The 15,231-nt window shown below is 34.7% G+C and overlaps 1 protein-coding gene across 6 annotated transcripts in view; it reads left to right on the top strand.

Moving 5' to 3' along the window:
• The window catches only part of ADGRL3 (adhesion G protein-coupled receptor L3), an 846,510-nt gene that overhangs the window by 768,229 nt on the left and 63,050 nt on the right, over positions 1 to 15,231 (top strand). For all 6 annotated transcript variants that reach the window (XM_057547223.1, XM_057547222.1, XM_057547220.1 and 3 more), the window contains 2 exons: positions 5,004 to 5,070; positions 6,349 to 6,440. In XM_057547223.1, coding sequence (XP_057403206.1) covers positions 5,004 to 5,070; positions 6,349 to 6,440 — 159 coding nt within the window. The remainder of the gene's footprint in view (positions 1 to 5,003; positions 5,071 to 6,348; positions 6,441 to 15,231) is intronic.

Raw genomic sequence — 15,231 nt, 5'->3', positions numbered from 1 at the left:
AGAAAGCCCTCGCACGAACCGAAGACCCAACACAGCCAAAAATAAATAAATAAATAAATAAATAAGAAAATCCTTTTAAAAAAAAAACATATTGAGGAGAATTCCCTGGTGGTGCAGTGGTTAGGACTCCATGCTCTCACTGCTGAGGGCCCAGGTCCAATCCGTGGTCAATGAACTAAGATCCCGCAAGCCATGTGGCACAGCCAAAAAAAAAAAACAACCATATTGGGTGCATGAAGACAACCTAACCTATATTTGATGTATGAGATCTAGTTTTGTGTTCTAAAATTCAAAATTGTAGCTGAACCACAAATGCCAGTCTTGAGTACCAGTGATCACACTCCATTCCTGCATTACTCTGCCAATCTTTTTTCCAGTTCATGCACTTGCTCGCAAAGTATTTCAATATTAGATGCATGAGTGTGCTGTGATACAAATGTCATTTAAAAACCCTTAACAGATGTATTATGCAATAAGCTTAGAACTAGAGTAGAGTTATGCTTGAAGTGTGTATCTGTCCCTTTTCCACTTCTCTTCCTTCTTTCTTGCCCCAGTTCTCTTTATTCCTTCTTTTTTCTCTCAATCTTGCCAGATATTTGTAGTACAAATATAGAAAGATCTGCATATGCTACAGAGAAAAGAAGAATATGTAGTTTACAAACTCTCATAAATAACCTGATATAATTACACCCTATAAATTTCATGGTCTATCAGTCACAAAGATTGTTTACTGGTTACATTTAATACTCAACAAGGATAGTTTAGTCTGTGATTTAGGTCCTGTAGAAAATGAAGCAAATATCATTGTTAATTTACATTACTTCGAAGAATTGGTTAATGGTCAGATGTCCGCTTTGATAAGAGTGAATTAAACAGGCGAAAAGATACAATATCCCAAGGCATCTTAATGGAACAACATTAAACTAAATTTGAATAAGGAACTACACTCTGGTAGTGATACTGGTACCTAAAAACATTATAAAACATGTTTTAGGTGACATTTATATATGTTGGTCAATTGGTCTTACCACTTTTTAAAATACAGAGCCATGCCTTTTTAAAATGACTGATGATAGAAAAATGGTGAGGAGTATTTTAGTAGGAGAAGAGAATTAGCTTTAGAAGCATGGTTTTCTGTTGTCCTGTTTTGAGAAATTAATTAATTTCATTATTTTATTTTTCTGTTTTCTGAGTAAACCTAAAGGTAGTACTTGCTTAATTGGTAATTAACATTTTTACAGGAGACTGATCCAGATTTCAACACCTTTATTATTATTTAATTTGCAGTGATGTTTCTTATATTTTGGAAGAAAATAATTGTGGAAGAGCATAATAATTTATCCATGCAGATTAGTATCAGTTGTTTAGAGTATTAAACTAATAAACCTGAATTAATGTAGTAAGACTTTATCAAATATATGGCAATATATGCTGATTTTATAATTTTTTAAAAATTGCTACAAAAAGAATTTCAGTGACATCTTTGTTTAGGTAAATGGGAGAAAAAGTCAAGGTTTATGGTATGTGACAAGTTCTCCTTTGAATTCCAAAATATATCTGGTCTTGTAAGATTTTTCAGTCTTGATTCAAATAAGCATGTAGTGTCATCAGAATGCATTTGCTCTTTCAACAGCAGGTTATCTCTTTTATTACAGTACTGATATAAACATAATTTATAGATTTTATGTATATGATAGAAGTTCATTTAAAAAAAGAATTGATATATCCTAAAAATTAAACAAAAGTAGCCTATTAAAATTAATGATTTCACAAATTAAATGATGCTTAGTGGATAAAGGCAATTTTCAGATAAATTGTATTTTTCAATGGCAGGTCTATCTGGCCATTTGCAAGTTGGACTTTATTATGTTTAGTACAATAAGCTGTTCCTTTATAGCATTTGTCTCCCCTTAATCAGTGGTTTTGCATTGTATCTAAGTGACATTGAATGGTCTAGACTTAGAGAATACTATGAGGTAGGATGTATGTGCCCAGGCATGTAAAAACACACACATAATACAGTCGGCCCTCCGGTTCCATACATTCAGCATGAGTGGATATGGAGGGCCAGCTGTAAGGCACTTGAGCATCCATGGATTTTGGTATCCACGGGGGATCCTGGAAACAATTCCCCATGGTTTCTGAGGGATGTCTGTACTCTCCCTCACCTTAAAGCCAGGGTGAATTCTTTCAACATTGGCACAGGAAACTCAGGGCACAAATCACACAAACTTTTAAGGTAGTTAATGGGAAAGAGGAAATACAGAAAGTTCTGAGAAAGCCATCATGTGGCCAAAAACAGCAGGTATGGCCATATGGCAATTGAATTAGAAAAGGGATTCTTGCCACACTGTGGTCCAGAAGGTAGTCAAGCCCAGGCAGCCATCAAGGAGAGAGGATTTATTTAATACATGTTAAGTGTTTCATATCGCCTCTTTCACTGTTCAGTTCCTCAGAGAATTGAAATCTGTTGTACCGAATAGATATTGAAGAATTTTCTTACAGAAAAAAATAATAACTTCTAAAGTAATTTCACTTCTACATTTAGAGATCACTATGCCAAAAGCACATTTACTTCCAAATAAAGCATTTGCAAAACAAAGACCTTTTTCAAAAAGTATAAAAGTTTTGTAAGGCTAAAATTTAATGACATTATTTTATTTTAACAACACATTTGGTTAAATTATGTAAATTTTTAAAATTCCCTACTTTATCCAAGACATTCTGTAATATTGTAATTAAAATTGTTTGTCTAAGAAGTCATTAACCTGTAGCATAACAGTTTTCAGAAATTCTTGAAATACATTTTCCTTTGAAAACAACTTGCTGAAAATGTGTTTTGGTTCTCAGATTAGCTCTCTAAAACTCAGCTGACCTACAGAAGAACAGGGGCTGTACTATTAACAGTCATTCTTAAATGTATTATTAGTATATCATGCTGTTACAATTTCAGCAACATTCTTGGACTCTGGTGTATGTGTTTGTGTGTATGTGTATGCTTTTGTATGTTTTAATTTGGGAATATGTCTACGCTTTGTCCTTTATTGTCCTTATCTTGAGGGAAAATGTGGTCTTTGTTGAGAACCCAGAGAGACCCATAAATATTTCCCCTTCTCTGGTCTCCCCGCAACACACACACTCCTTTGTTATTAGGGCAGTAACAAACTAGCCTCTGGTCAGAACGAAGACAATGTTCATATTTCAACCTTTGTGTTCTCTGGTTTGTTTCTGCTTATTGGCAATACCAGACTCTTATTTTCCATGACCAAATTTTTTGAACAACAGCACAACAAAAAGATAACCAATTACTCAAACAAACTAATGGCTAATAGTTTAAGTATGGATTGCCTCCCTAATAACATTTTTTCAAATTGGATTATTATGTTTATTTTGAATAAAGAGAAATTATATATCTATGTAAAAAATATGAACTTGTAGTCAGTTTCTGATTGGACTGCAAATATTATACTCCAATTGAAATTAGTTTACATATATTTAACTTAATAGAATAAGGCCAGATTTTCTTGTTTTGAAATCACTTTTTTTCAAGGCATTTGGTTATTTCTTTACTTGAAAATCTAGCTTCTAACCTTTTTAAAAAAAATTGAAGTTACATAAAAGTAAAAAAAAAAAAACATAATAAACATCACTGCCTCTATCACTCAAATGTTAAAACTATTAGTATTTTGGCACATAGCTTTCAGTAATTACTAAAATAAAGCACATGGCTAAAGCCCCTTTCGTGGGCTTCTGGTCCTGTCTACTCACATATGAGAGGCAATCGCTAATCTGAGTTTGATGATTTTTCCCATTTCATTAAAAAAATTGCATACATATATGTATCTGTCAAAAATATGTGTATTATAGTTCAAAGATGTATAGATTCTTCACTTTACTTTTTCACTAAACTTTGTTACTGTGGTCTATTCTATTGACATATAAAGATCTACTTCCTCCCTCTTGACTATTTTATAACATTTCATCATATGAATAGGGAACATTTTATTTATTTAGTCCTGTATTGACATAGATAAAGTTCTTTCTACATAGCTTTTCTGGTATTCCATTATTGCTGAGGTTTAAGTAACAGTTACATAATAATCAGAAATATTTACATACTTTGGATTTTCTCTTTTAGACCACTTAGCAAAGCACTCGACTCTTTTCCACCGGAGATGTTTTCTTTTTTAATTATGCCTCAAATATAGCCAAATGGCAAATAATTCAAGATATGATTTTTAACATCAAATGTATTTTGTCCAAAATTTACATTAATCTTTCTCATAACTAGTCACTTCCATTTTGTCTCCCTGTCATCCTGAAGAATGAAAATGTAATTTCCCAGAGGCTTTAAGAATTGAGGGAGTATTAAATGTAACTGAAATTAAGTGATTAATAATTTACTTTTGGGTCATGAATCAACTTCATGGGATGCTAAGGATAATTTGCAACCCCAGAAGCACTAGTAGTAACAATGCACTTTTTAAGACTTAAGAACTCTCAAAGGTTGCCTGCCCAACCTAATTAAACTTCAGTTTTCTGATACCAAATTTATTTCTTCTTTGTACTGAATTTCCTCAGATCTTCTTGACAGGAAAATGTCACTTTACCTGACAGCTGATAGACAGGTTATGTAGCACCATAATTGGAGAGAAAAAGATAGCTTAAAGCTACTCGATTTAATGGCTATGTGTATGGCTTTTTCTTTCTTTCTTTTTCTTTTTTTTTTTTTAAGGTTTCTATGACAGACACAAAAGGCCCTAGCAAATAGGCCCAGTGCCATTTTTTTCCTGCTTCCTCTAGGGGTGATTATCTTACTCCATCAATAGTGCTGTCAGAAATTGGGCACATAATTCAGCATTTAAATGAACAAGCAATGTAATATTTCCTGTCTCCCAGTGGAATGCTTTGCAGCTCACATTCTTCTCTGTCACTCGCTCACTCTTGATGTATGTCCCATATCCAGTCCTTGAATGCCTTCTCTTCCTTGTGTTTCATTGCAGATGTTGGCTCCGACTTGACACCTACTTCATTTGGAGTTTTATAGGACCAGCGACCTTGATAATTATGGTAAGAACTCCTAATTAACTATGTGTTTCCCAGGTCAAGAAATAAAACTTTCACTATCCTCATGCTGTCTATCTTTAACTTACATAGAGTAATTTGGGGAAAGCATGTACTTATTTGACCCTATATAACTCAAGCAATTAGACACTCATTATAGTCTACTTTTATATTGTAAAATACTTAAATCAAAACCCTTGGGAGAAGAAAACATGCATTTGCAAGAGCTTATGCAGTACGGTGGCTCCTCAGGGGCCTGATCTAGCATAAGCCATTTGGTTTTATAGGTTTTAAACAGTGATGACTTTGTTTGACAATAGTACATTTTCTTTCTTTTCCATTTGGATAATTTGAATTATGAATGGAAACAGAAATTGGAAATGTGGCAAAACACCTTCCTGTTCCTTCCAGTTTTGTTTTTATATAAATCTCAAAAACTTTAAAATTTAAGAGGATTTCACTTGAGAATGATAAGTAGGTTAGGTAAACATTCTGGAATCATACTTTCTTTTTTTCATTTTTAAATGCATAATATCTTGATTTCAAACATGAATTATTTATCCTAATTGAGATACTATTGGTGGTATCATTATTTATATACTTACCATTTTAAAATACAAAATAGCCCCAAGTTCTGGAATATACAAACGAAGCAGGTGACAAGGGCAATTCAACATGTGGTTTTCTATACAGTTTACATATGTGTGATATTTGAAATTTACACTGGAGCTTTTATTTTGTTTTGTTTCAAATCATATGTTCTCTCTTGGTCCAGTGATATAACAATGTCAGTGGGGGTTCCCTCTACTTTAATCCTAATTTGTTGTAGCATCAAAATTTAACCAGCATTTTATAACCCTTTTGACCTAGCTATTCAAAAATATTATGATTTTTGTATTTATGTTTCGTAATGTAGTACTTGAACAGTAAATCAAGGGCCATGTTTAAAGGGTAGATATAGTAACACACCTGGAATAATTACTGTCTTTTTAAAAAATATATACTTGACTTGGCTTTGTCTTGCAGTTTCCATATCATCATTCCAACTGCTGCTGATTTTGTATGTGTGTGTATTTGGCATAGCAGTGCTTTGTAACTCATTGGTATCCCGAGTTCCCAAACTGGCCTCTTGCTTTTACTAAAACACTAGGCAGTCATGTATGATCCAATTCCTTTATAAGTGTAGGAGAGCTAATTTCCCAGAAAAACTCATCTGTCATAGAGAATACACTGACTTTTTTTCTACTCCAGTTATGCTATATAACAGTACCTTTTACATTCCAGCTTAATGTAATCTTCCTTGGGATTGCTTTATATAAAATGTTTCATCACACTGCCATTCTGAAACCTGAATCGGGCTGTCTTGATAATATCAAGTAAGTGATTTTTCTTTTTCTTTTCTTTAGCCTACCTTACTTTGATACACTAAACTATCCCTACTTTTCTTTGTATTGAAATCTTATGGCAAAATGATAAAGATCAATGTGTTGTCTTTGCTGCATAAGATCATTTATTGACTACTGAGGTGACTTGATCTGCCTGAAAATAAGTATAGTGAAGTTCTGTCTTCAAAGAAACTTTTCCCCCTAAATTCTTTTTTTTTTTTTTTTTTTTAATGTTGGAGACAATTTTATTAAGCAATTTTTAAATTTATTTATTTATTTATTTTTGCTGTGTTGGGTCTTCGTTTCTGTGCGAGGGCTTTCTCTAGTTGTGGCGAGCGGGGGCCACTCTTCATCGCGGTGCGTGGGCCTCTCACTATCGCGGCCTCTCTTGCTGCGGCGCACAAGCTCCAGACGCGCAGGCTCAGTAATTGTGGCTCACGGGCCCAGTCGCTCCGCGGCACGTGGGATCTTCCCAGACCAGGGCTCGAACCCGTGTCCCCTGCACTGGCAGGCAGATTCTCAACCACTGCGCCACCAGGGAAGCCCAACACTTTAGATCTTGAGTCAGAACCAATAATTGATTTATTTTATTCATTGTTATAAAATACTTTTTAAGAAATTCTGAAAGGAATATCATCTGTTATCTCATTTTCCCCACCTTTCCTCCATTTCCTTGTTCTGTGGTTAAATATCACTGGAAATGTGCCATAACGTTATCATAAATGATGCAGGTGTATTTGAAAAGTAATACAATCTAAACAGCACTGTTTGGAGCCCTGTGTATTGTTGACACCACTAGAGTCGCTTAGGTATTAGTTAGTCCTTTGCTGATTAACTTAATTTCAATTTACAAGCATTTAACAATCACTTCTATGGAAAATGAACTGTAGCCACTGGTTCACGAAGCTGTACATTCGCCAAGTGTTGTTGCCAATCTCATTGTATTATGTGCTTTACGCTGTAGTTTTAAGTTTTCTGAAACGTTAAAAGTGTTAGTCTCTGTTTTGAGGCTTTCTCTTTAAAATGCATTCAAATCCCTATGTGATCTTTCTAGGAACCAGGTGTTTTATGCATCACTGTATTTGGCATACTTCATACTCTGTGAGCTGACACTTGAGAAAAAAACAGTTTGAAGGATGACTGTCACAGGAACACTGGAACTGTTAAGTGTTATACCTTGAGATCAAATAATTCTTTCACTTTTCCCCAAAATAATTAGGTTTATATCAGAATTAGGAGAGTCAATTGCAGCCTAAGGATGAGAAAGCCTAAGAGACTACCTAAGGGAAAAATAATTCTTCTTTATGAGAAAAATGTAAAATTTAGCAGCTCCTGTGTTCTTTTTATGTGGCTGGACTCAGATTTCCTTTGTATCCTATATGAAATGTACAGTCAGCTTTGGGAAAGCTTGGTAATCAGAATTGTATTATGAAACCAAAATTTCTGAAGTAATCGTACACACAACAGCAAAATTAATCTAAAATAAGTAGTCATAATAAGGCTGTAGTTTTTCCCCCCAAATAGTTAAGAGCAAATATTCACTTAAACTTTTATAAAAGTGGAAGAAATCTGAGAATAATTATAATTAAATAATATTTGTATTCCATATTATTCACATATTTTATTTAATTTTTAATGTATAAACTTTGATATGATTTTTTGTCCTTTATTCATTAATTTATTTAATAAACGAGAAGTGCTAAAATCTTGGATATGTTTTGAGGATAGAACTTACAGAATTGCTAATTTATTTTACGTAAACTATAAGAGAAAGGAGTGGAGTGTGATTCCAAGGTTTTTGGCTTGCGGTACTGAGATATGGAACTGTAGAAAAAAATCACATTAGGGGTAGATTAGGAGCTTTGGGGGAAGTGGTTAACAGCATAACTTTGAAAGACTTACTAAACATTACAGTGTAGATGCTGAGTAGGCAGTTGGGATAATGAAAGCTGAAGATTTAAATCCGGATTCCTTGGTATATAGATTTTATTTTATTTTATTTTTGCATTTAATGGTTTTCAGGTTTTGTTTATTTTCAGTATTGATTTTGTTTTATATATCTTTATTACTTTCTATAATGGTAAATGATCCTGGTTTTTAAATTTATGACAATGATATATTTCCTTTTAAAACATTAAGCAAAGTGAGACATTTTGGGGGAAAAAAGTAATAATGTAAAGGTGGTATGCAGATATGACAAAAATTTGAGATAGTGATTTTCCAGCCAGACTGGTTTCTGTCACTTAGTCACTGTATGTTTCTGTTAGGATAGCTTTGCTATGAGTAGCAAATGCTGACCAGTATAGGGCCTAAATCATAATGATGCTGATGATTTACAGAAACTAAAACCCAGAGGTAGGTGGTTCCATGGTTGGTTTAATAGCTCGGTAATGGTAGTAAGTACCTAAGCTCTTTCCATCTTTTATCATCCTTAGCATGTTGGCTGTTGTCATTCACAGTGTCAACGTGTGGTCCGAAGATGGCTCTTTCACCTCCTACCATCATATCCTTTAGCAATTGTGTTCAAAAGCAAAAATGAAGGGAGAAAAGAACGCTTTCCTCAGAAGCCTTTTCTCATGCCTTTCTCTCTCATGGTCAGGGTAGAAGATATTTCCCAGAAGCTCCTTGCTCATATCACATGTCTAGATCACATGACCACCTCTTAATGCAAGAGAGTCTGGGAAAGCAGGGATCTGGCATAGGGGACTGGCTCAGATCTCTGTGGGCAGGAACAGGCCAGTTTCAACATTTGCAGAGCTCAGGGCAAGAGTACAAAATGATAAATTAAACATATCCTAACCTCCTACTCTAACAGATATACCTTGAAAACCACCTGGAAGGCCAGGATTGAATTTAGAATCCTTCAGTTCCCTGGAGTTCCATGTCAGGATATGGCCATTGACTCACTACCCATCTTCCTTCTCTTCCTACCTCGACTTCCATCCCACACCATGCGGGGCCTCACACAGGCATGGGGACACTGCAACCAGCACATCCAACTTGTGTCTGTCTCTCCCACAAACAGCCACTCCTTGGCCACCCCTCAAATGTAGGAGTGTGGGTACTGGCTACAATCTTGGGAGAATGGGTCACAGTAGATTTTGTTTTAAACCCATGTGACTGGATAAAATAAAGGGATTGATATAGACATATAAAAGAAGAAGACCAAGGACTGAAACCCTGGGTCACTCTAACTTTTGAGATCTTGGAAATGCAGAGTCTACAAAGTAGATTTAGAAAGAGCAGCCAGTGAGATAGGAAGAAAGTTAGAGATCCTGGAAGCTAGGCAAATGAAGCATTTCAATGAGGATGGGGACTTACACTTGACCACTGGATTTAGCAACTTGGAGGTTCTTGTGCCTTTGACAAAAGTTGTTTGATGAAGCCTTATTAAAATGGGTTGGAGGCAGATGGGAAGAGAGGAGTTAAAAACCACATGTAAAGACATCTCTTTTCAGATCTTTTTCTGTAAATAAGAGCTAAGAAATATAGTAGCTGGAGAGAAATGTTGGATCAAGGGCATTTTTTTGTTTTGTTTTGTTGATTGGTTAGCTTTTAAGCATGATAGAGATTACAGCCTCTTCCTTTTAATCTGGTATGAATAGACAATTAGTTGATGCAGGCAAGAGAGGGGAAAATTGTGTGGTTTCTGCATTTGAGTAGGCAAGGGAAGATGGGATCTAGTGTACAGGTGAAGGTAAGAAGGAATACAGACAAAACAGTTCAGCCTTTATATGATGAATTTATGACTGAGTTCTGTTAACTTATTGACCAGATATTTTCCTTTAAAGTAATGCAATAAGTTATTATGACTCATAAGCAGTAACTACTCATTGTGTTCAGAAACATTCATCTACTTGGAAAGAAAGTTATATCATCTTGAAAAATACAATGTTATTACAAGATTTCTTTAATCCTCTATTTTCCCTTTTACATTAATATATATTAATGTATATACTGTTATAAATTTAATATTCTGCTTATAAAATCTATATCTATATGTAGGTATGTGTGTATGTATGTATATTATATAATATGCATACACTATATATAACCTATATACTTTATACAAAATGCAAATGTCCAAATACTTTGTTGATAAGTAAAAATATTTTATATTTTGAACATATTTAGTAACTTTTACATGTATTTTTCATTAATTTAAGAAACAAAATCAATAGATCATACAGTTTGGAGAGGATTAATCATCAATAAAAATTACTTAAGCAACAAAATTCCTTTTCCTTCAAGAAATAATAAGATACACATTTTTATACCTGAGACAATATTTTAGTTAGCTATCTGCCTGAAAATAAAATACAGAGTTATATATATATTATAAAATTTTATCAAATATACTTTATAGGATAGCTGAGTGCTAATATACCTTTTGGGATATAAAATGAACATTCTTATTCCTCATAAGTGACTGATTATATATGCAGAAAAAAAACCTAAATGGAAATGTACTAAAAAGTTAATAATGGTCACCTTTTAGTGGCAAGATTGTGTGTAACTTAAAATGTTCTTTTTTATGGACTTGTGTGGTGTTTTCTGACACCACTTCTGACACCAATTTCATGTTGTTTTTCCACACACCGGCTGATTCTCCAACACCAACTAAGTTTCCAGCAATTCAATTCGATTCTAACACTAACCCATAGAATTAGAGCAGATCCTACAGGTTAAGGGCTCCCCACTGCAGATGCCAGCCACAAACAGAATGCCCAGGCTACCCACACTTCTGCCTGGAGAACTACAAATTTAGGGCTTCACAAGACCACCTCTCAGGTTCAATAATTCACTAGAACAAATCACAGAACTCAGGAAACTGCTCTACTTACAACCGCAGCTTTATTAAAAAGGATAAAACTTAGGAAAAAACAAATGGAAGCAATGCATGGGGAGAGGTGGAGGACTAAGATTCCATGGCCTCTCTGGGCTCCACCCTCCTAGCCCTTCAAAGTGTTTGCCAAACCTAGAAGCTCCTTGAACCACATCTGTTACGGGTTTTAGTGGAGGTTTCATTACAAATGCATGATTGATTAAATCATTGGCCACTAGTGATTAAACTCAATCTCCACCCCCCTCCCTTCCCTGGGCATGGGGTTGTAGGTGGGAGCAGGACTGAAAGTTCCAACCTTCTAATCTTGGCTTTGTTTCTCTCAGACCACTTCCTACCGAGGAGCTACTTAGCCCCCACTACCGTCTTCCATTACCTCTAGGCACCACCCCCACCCCCATCATCTCACAAGCATACAAAAGACACTGTTATCACTCCAAAGATTACAAGGGTTTTAGAAGCCCTGCACTAGGAACCAGGACAAAGACCAAATATTTGTTTCTTTATTGTACCACAGCAATCTGAATTTTTGAAGTTAGTATTATGAATATATAGTACTCTTTAAAAAATTTTTTTCTTCAAAATTGCTTGCCCTACATTATGTCCATAAACATATTAGTAATAGAATAATCTTAAAATGTCATTTTTTCTGCAAGTCATTCTATATTTCTAACCTCTGAAAAAAGTTTCCAAAAAATCATGTCTAATTGTCTATTGTTAATTGTTTACTGTGGATATAGCCACATAATGAAAATTCAACCAAGTCTGATGAAAATGGGAGCATTAGATTACTGTAGTTCATTTATCTCCAAATTCTTTGACAGATGGAACTCATTTTAAGGTTTTTAATTGCTTTTGTTTATACCATTGAAAAAATTAATGTAAAAATCTAGTTATGATTTGGGGATAAAAAAATTTTTTAACTTATTGTTTTTATTTTTTTCTTCATTTTTTTTAATTTTTAATTTTTTTTTGAATTTTAGAATTTTATTGACTTTTTTATACAGCAGGTTCTTAATAGTTATCCATTTTATACATATTAGAGTATCTATGTCAATCCCAATCTCCCAATTCATCACACCACCACCCACCCCCCACCACTTCCCCCCCTTGGTGTCCATACGTTTGTTCTCTATAACTGTGTCTCTATTTGTGCCCTGCAAACCGATTCATCTGTACCCTTTTTCTAGGTTCCACATATATGCGTTAATATACGATATTTGTTTTTCTCTTTCTGACTTACTTCACTCTGTATGACAGTCTCTAGATCTATCCACGTCTCTACAAATGACCCAATTTCATTCGTTTTTATGGCTGAGTAATATTCCATTGTATATATGTACCACATCTTCCTTATCCATTCGTCACTCGATGGGCATTTAGGTTGCTTCCATGATCTGACTATTGTAAATAGTGCTGAAATGAACATTGGGGTGCATGTGTCTTTTTGAATTATGGTTTTCTCTGGGTATATGCCCAGTAGTGGGATTGCTGGGTCATATGGTAGTTCTATTTTTAGTTTTTTAAGGAACCTCCATACTGTTCTCCGTAGTGGCTGTATCAATTTACATTCCCACCAACACTGCAAGAGGGTCCCCTTTTCTCCACACCCTCTCCAGGATTTGTTGTTTGTAGATTTTCTGATGACACCCATTCTAACTGATGTGAGGTGATACCTCATTGTAGTTTTGATTTGCATTTCTGTAATAATTAGTGATGTTGAGCAGTTTTTCATGTGCTTCTTGGCCATCTGTATGTCTTCTTTGGAGAAATGTCTACTTAGGTCTTCTGCCCATTTTTTGATTTGGTTGCTTGTTTTTTTAATACTGAGCTGAATGAGCTGTTTATATATTCTGGAGATTAATACTTTGTTGATTCATTTGCAAATATTTTCTCCCATTCTGAGGTTATCTTTTCATCTTGTTTGTAGTTTCCTTTGCTTTGCAAAAGCTTTTAAGTTTCATTAGGTCCCATTAGTTTATTATTGTTTTTATTTCCATTACTCTAGGAGGTAGATCAAAAAAGATCTCGCTGTGATTTATGTCAAACAGTGTTCTTCCTATGTTTTCCTCTAACAGTTTTATAGTGTTCAGTCTTACATTTGATCTCTAAGCCATTTTGAGTTTATTTTTGTGTATGGTGTTAGGGAGGGTTCTAATTTCATTCTTTTACATGTAGCTGTCCAGTTTTCCCAGCACCACTTATTGAAGAGACTGTCTTTTCTCCATTGTATATCCTTGCCTCCTTTGTCATAGATTAGTTGACCATAGGTGCATGGGTTTATTTCTGGGCTTTCTATCCTGTTCCATTGATCTATATTTCTGTTTTTGTGCCAGTACCATATTGTCTTGATTACTGTAGCTTTGTAGTATAGTATAGTCTGAAGTCAGGGAGTCTGATTCCTCCAGCTCCGTTTTTATCCCTCAAGACTGCTTTTGCTTTTCAGGGTCTTTTGTGTCTCCATACAAATTTTAAGATTTTTTGTTCTAGTTCTGTAAAAAATGCCATTGGTAATTTGATAGTGGTTGCATTGAATCTGTAGATTGCTTTGGGTAGTATAGTCATTTTCACAATGTTGATTCTTCCAATCCAAGAACATGGAATATCTCTCCATCTGTTTGTATCATCTTTAATTTCTTTCATCAGTGTCTTATAGTTTTCTGCATACAGGTCTTTTGTCTCCCTAGGTAGGTTTATTCCTAGGTATTTTATTCTTTTTGTTGCAATGGTAAATGGGAGTGTTTCCTTAATTTCCCTTTCAGATTTTACATCATTAGTGTATAGGAATGCAAGAGATTTCTGTGCATTAATTTTGTATCCTGGAACTTTACCAAATTCACTGATCAGCTCTAGTAGTTTTCTGGTGGCATCTTTAGGATTCTCTATGTATAGTATCATGTCATCTGCAAACAGTGACAGTTTTACTTCTTCTTTTCCGATTTGGATTCCTTTTCTTTCTTTTTCTTCTCTTATTGCCGTGGCTAGGACTTCCAGAACTATGTTGAATAATAGTGGCGAGAGTGGACATCCTTTTCTTGTTCCTGATCTTAGAGGAAGTGCTTTCACTTTTTCACCATTGAGAATGATGTTTGCTGTGGGTTTGTCGTATATGGCCTTTATTATGTTGAGGTAGGTTCCCTCTGTGCCCACTTATTGGAGAGTTTTTATCATAAGTGGGTGTTGAATTTTGTCAAAAGCTTTTTCTGCATCTATTGAGATGATCATTTGGTTTTTATTCTTCAATTTGTTAATATGATGTATCACATCAATTGAGTTGCATGTATTGAAGAATCCTTGCATCCCTGGGATATATCCCACTTGATCATGGGGTATGATCCTTTTAATGTGTTGTTGGATTCTGTTTGCTAGTATTTTGTTGAGGATTTTTGCGTCTATATTCATCAGTGATATTGGTCTCTAATTTTCTTTTTTTAGTATCTTTGTCTGGTTTTGGTATCAGGGTGATGGTGGCCTCATAGAATGAGTTTGGGAGTGTTCCTTCCTCAGCAGTTCTTTAGAAGAGTTTGAGAAAGATGGGTGTTAGCTCTTCTCTAAATGTTGGAGAGAATTCACCTGTGAAGCCATCTGGTCCTGGACTTTTTTTTGTTGGAAGATTTTATTCACAGTTTCAATTTCATTACTTGTGATTGGTCTGTTCATATTTTCTATTTCTTCCTGGTTCAGTCTTGGAAGGTTATACCTTTCTAATAATTTGTCCATTTCTTCCAGGTTGTCCATTTTATTGGCATAGAGTTGCTTGTAGTAGTCTCTCAGGATGCTTTGTATTTCTGAGGTGTCTGTTTTAAATTCTCCTTTTTCATTTCTAATTTTATTGATTTGAGTCCTCTCCCTCTTTTTCTTGAGGGGTCTGACTAATGGTTTATCAGTTTTGTTTATCTTCTCAAAGAACCAGCTTTTAGTTTTATTGATCTTTGCTAT

This window comes from Balaenoptera acutorostrata, chromosome 5 (assembly GCF_949987535.1).
Source record: "Balaenoptera acutorostrata chromosome 5, mBalAcu1.1, whole genome shotgun sequence".
NCBI lineage: Eukaryota > Metazoa > Chordata > Mammalia > Artiodactyla > Balaenopteridae > Balaenoptera > Balaenoptera acutorostrata.
This window is presented reverse-complemented; position numbering and strand designations above follow the sequence as displayed.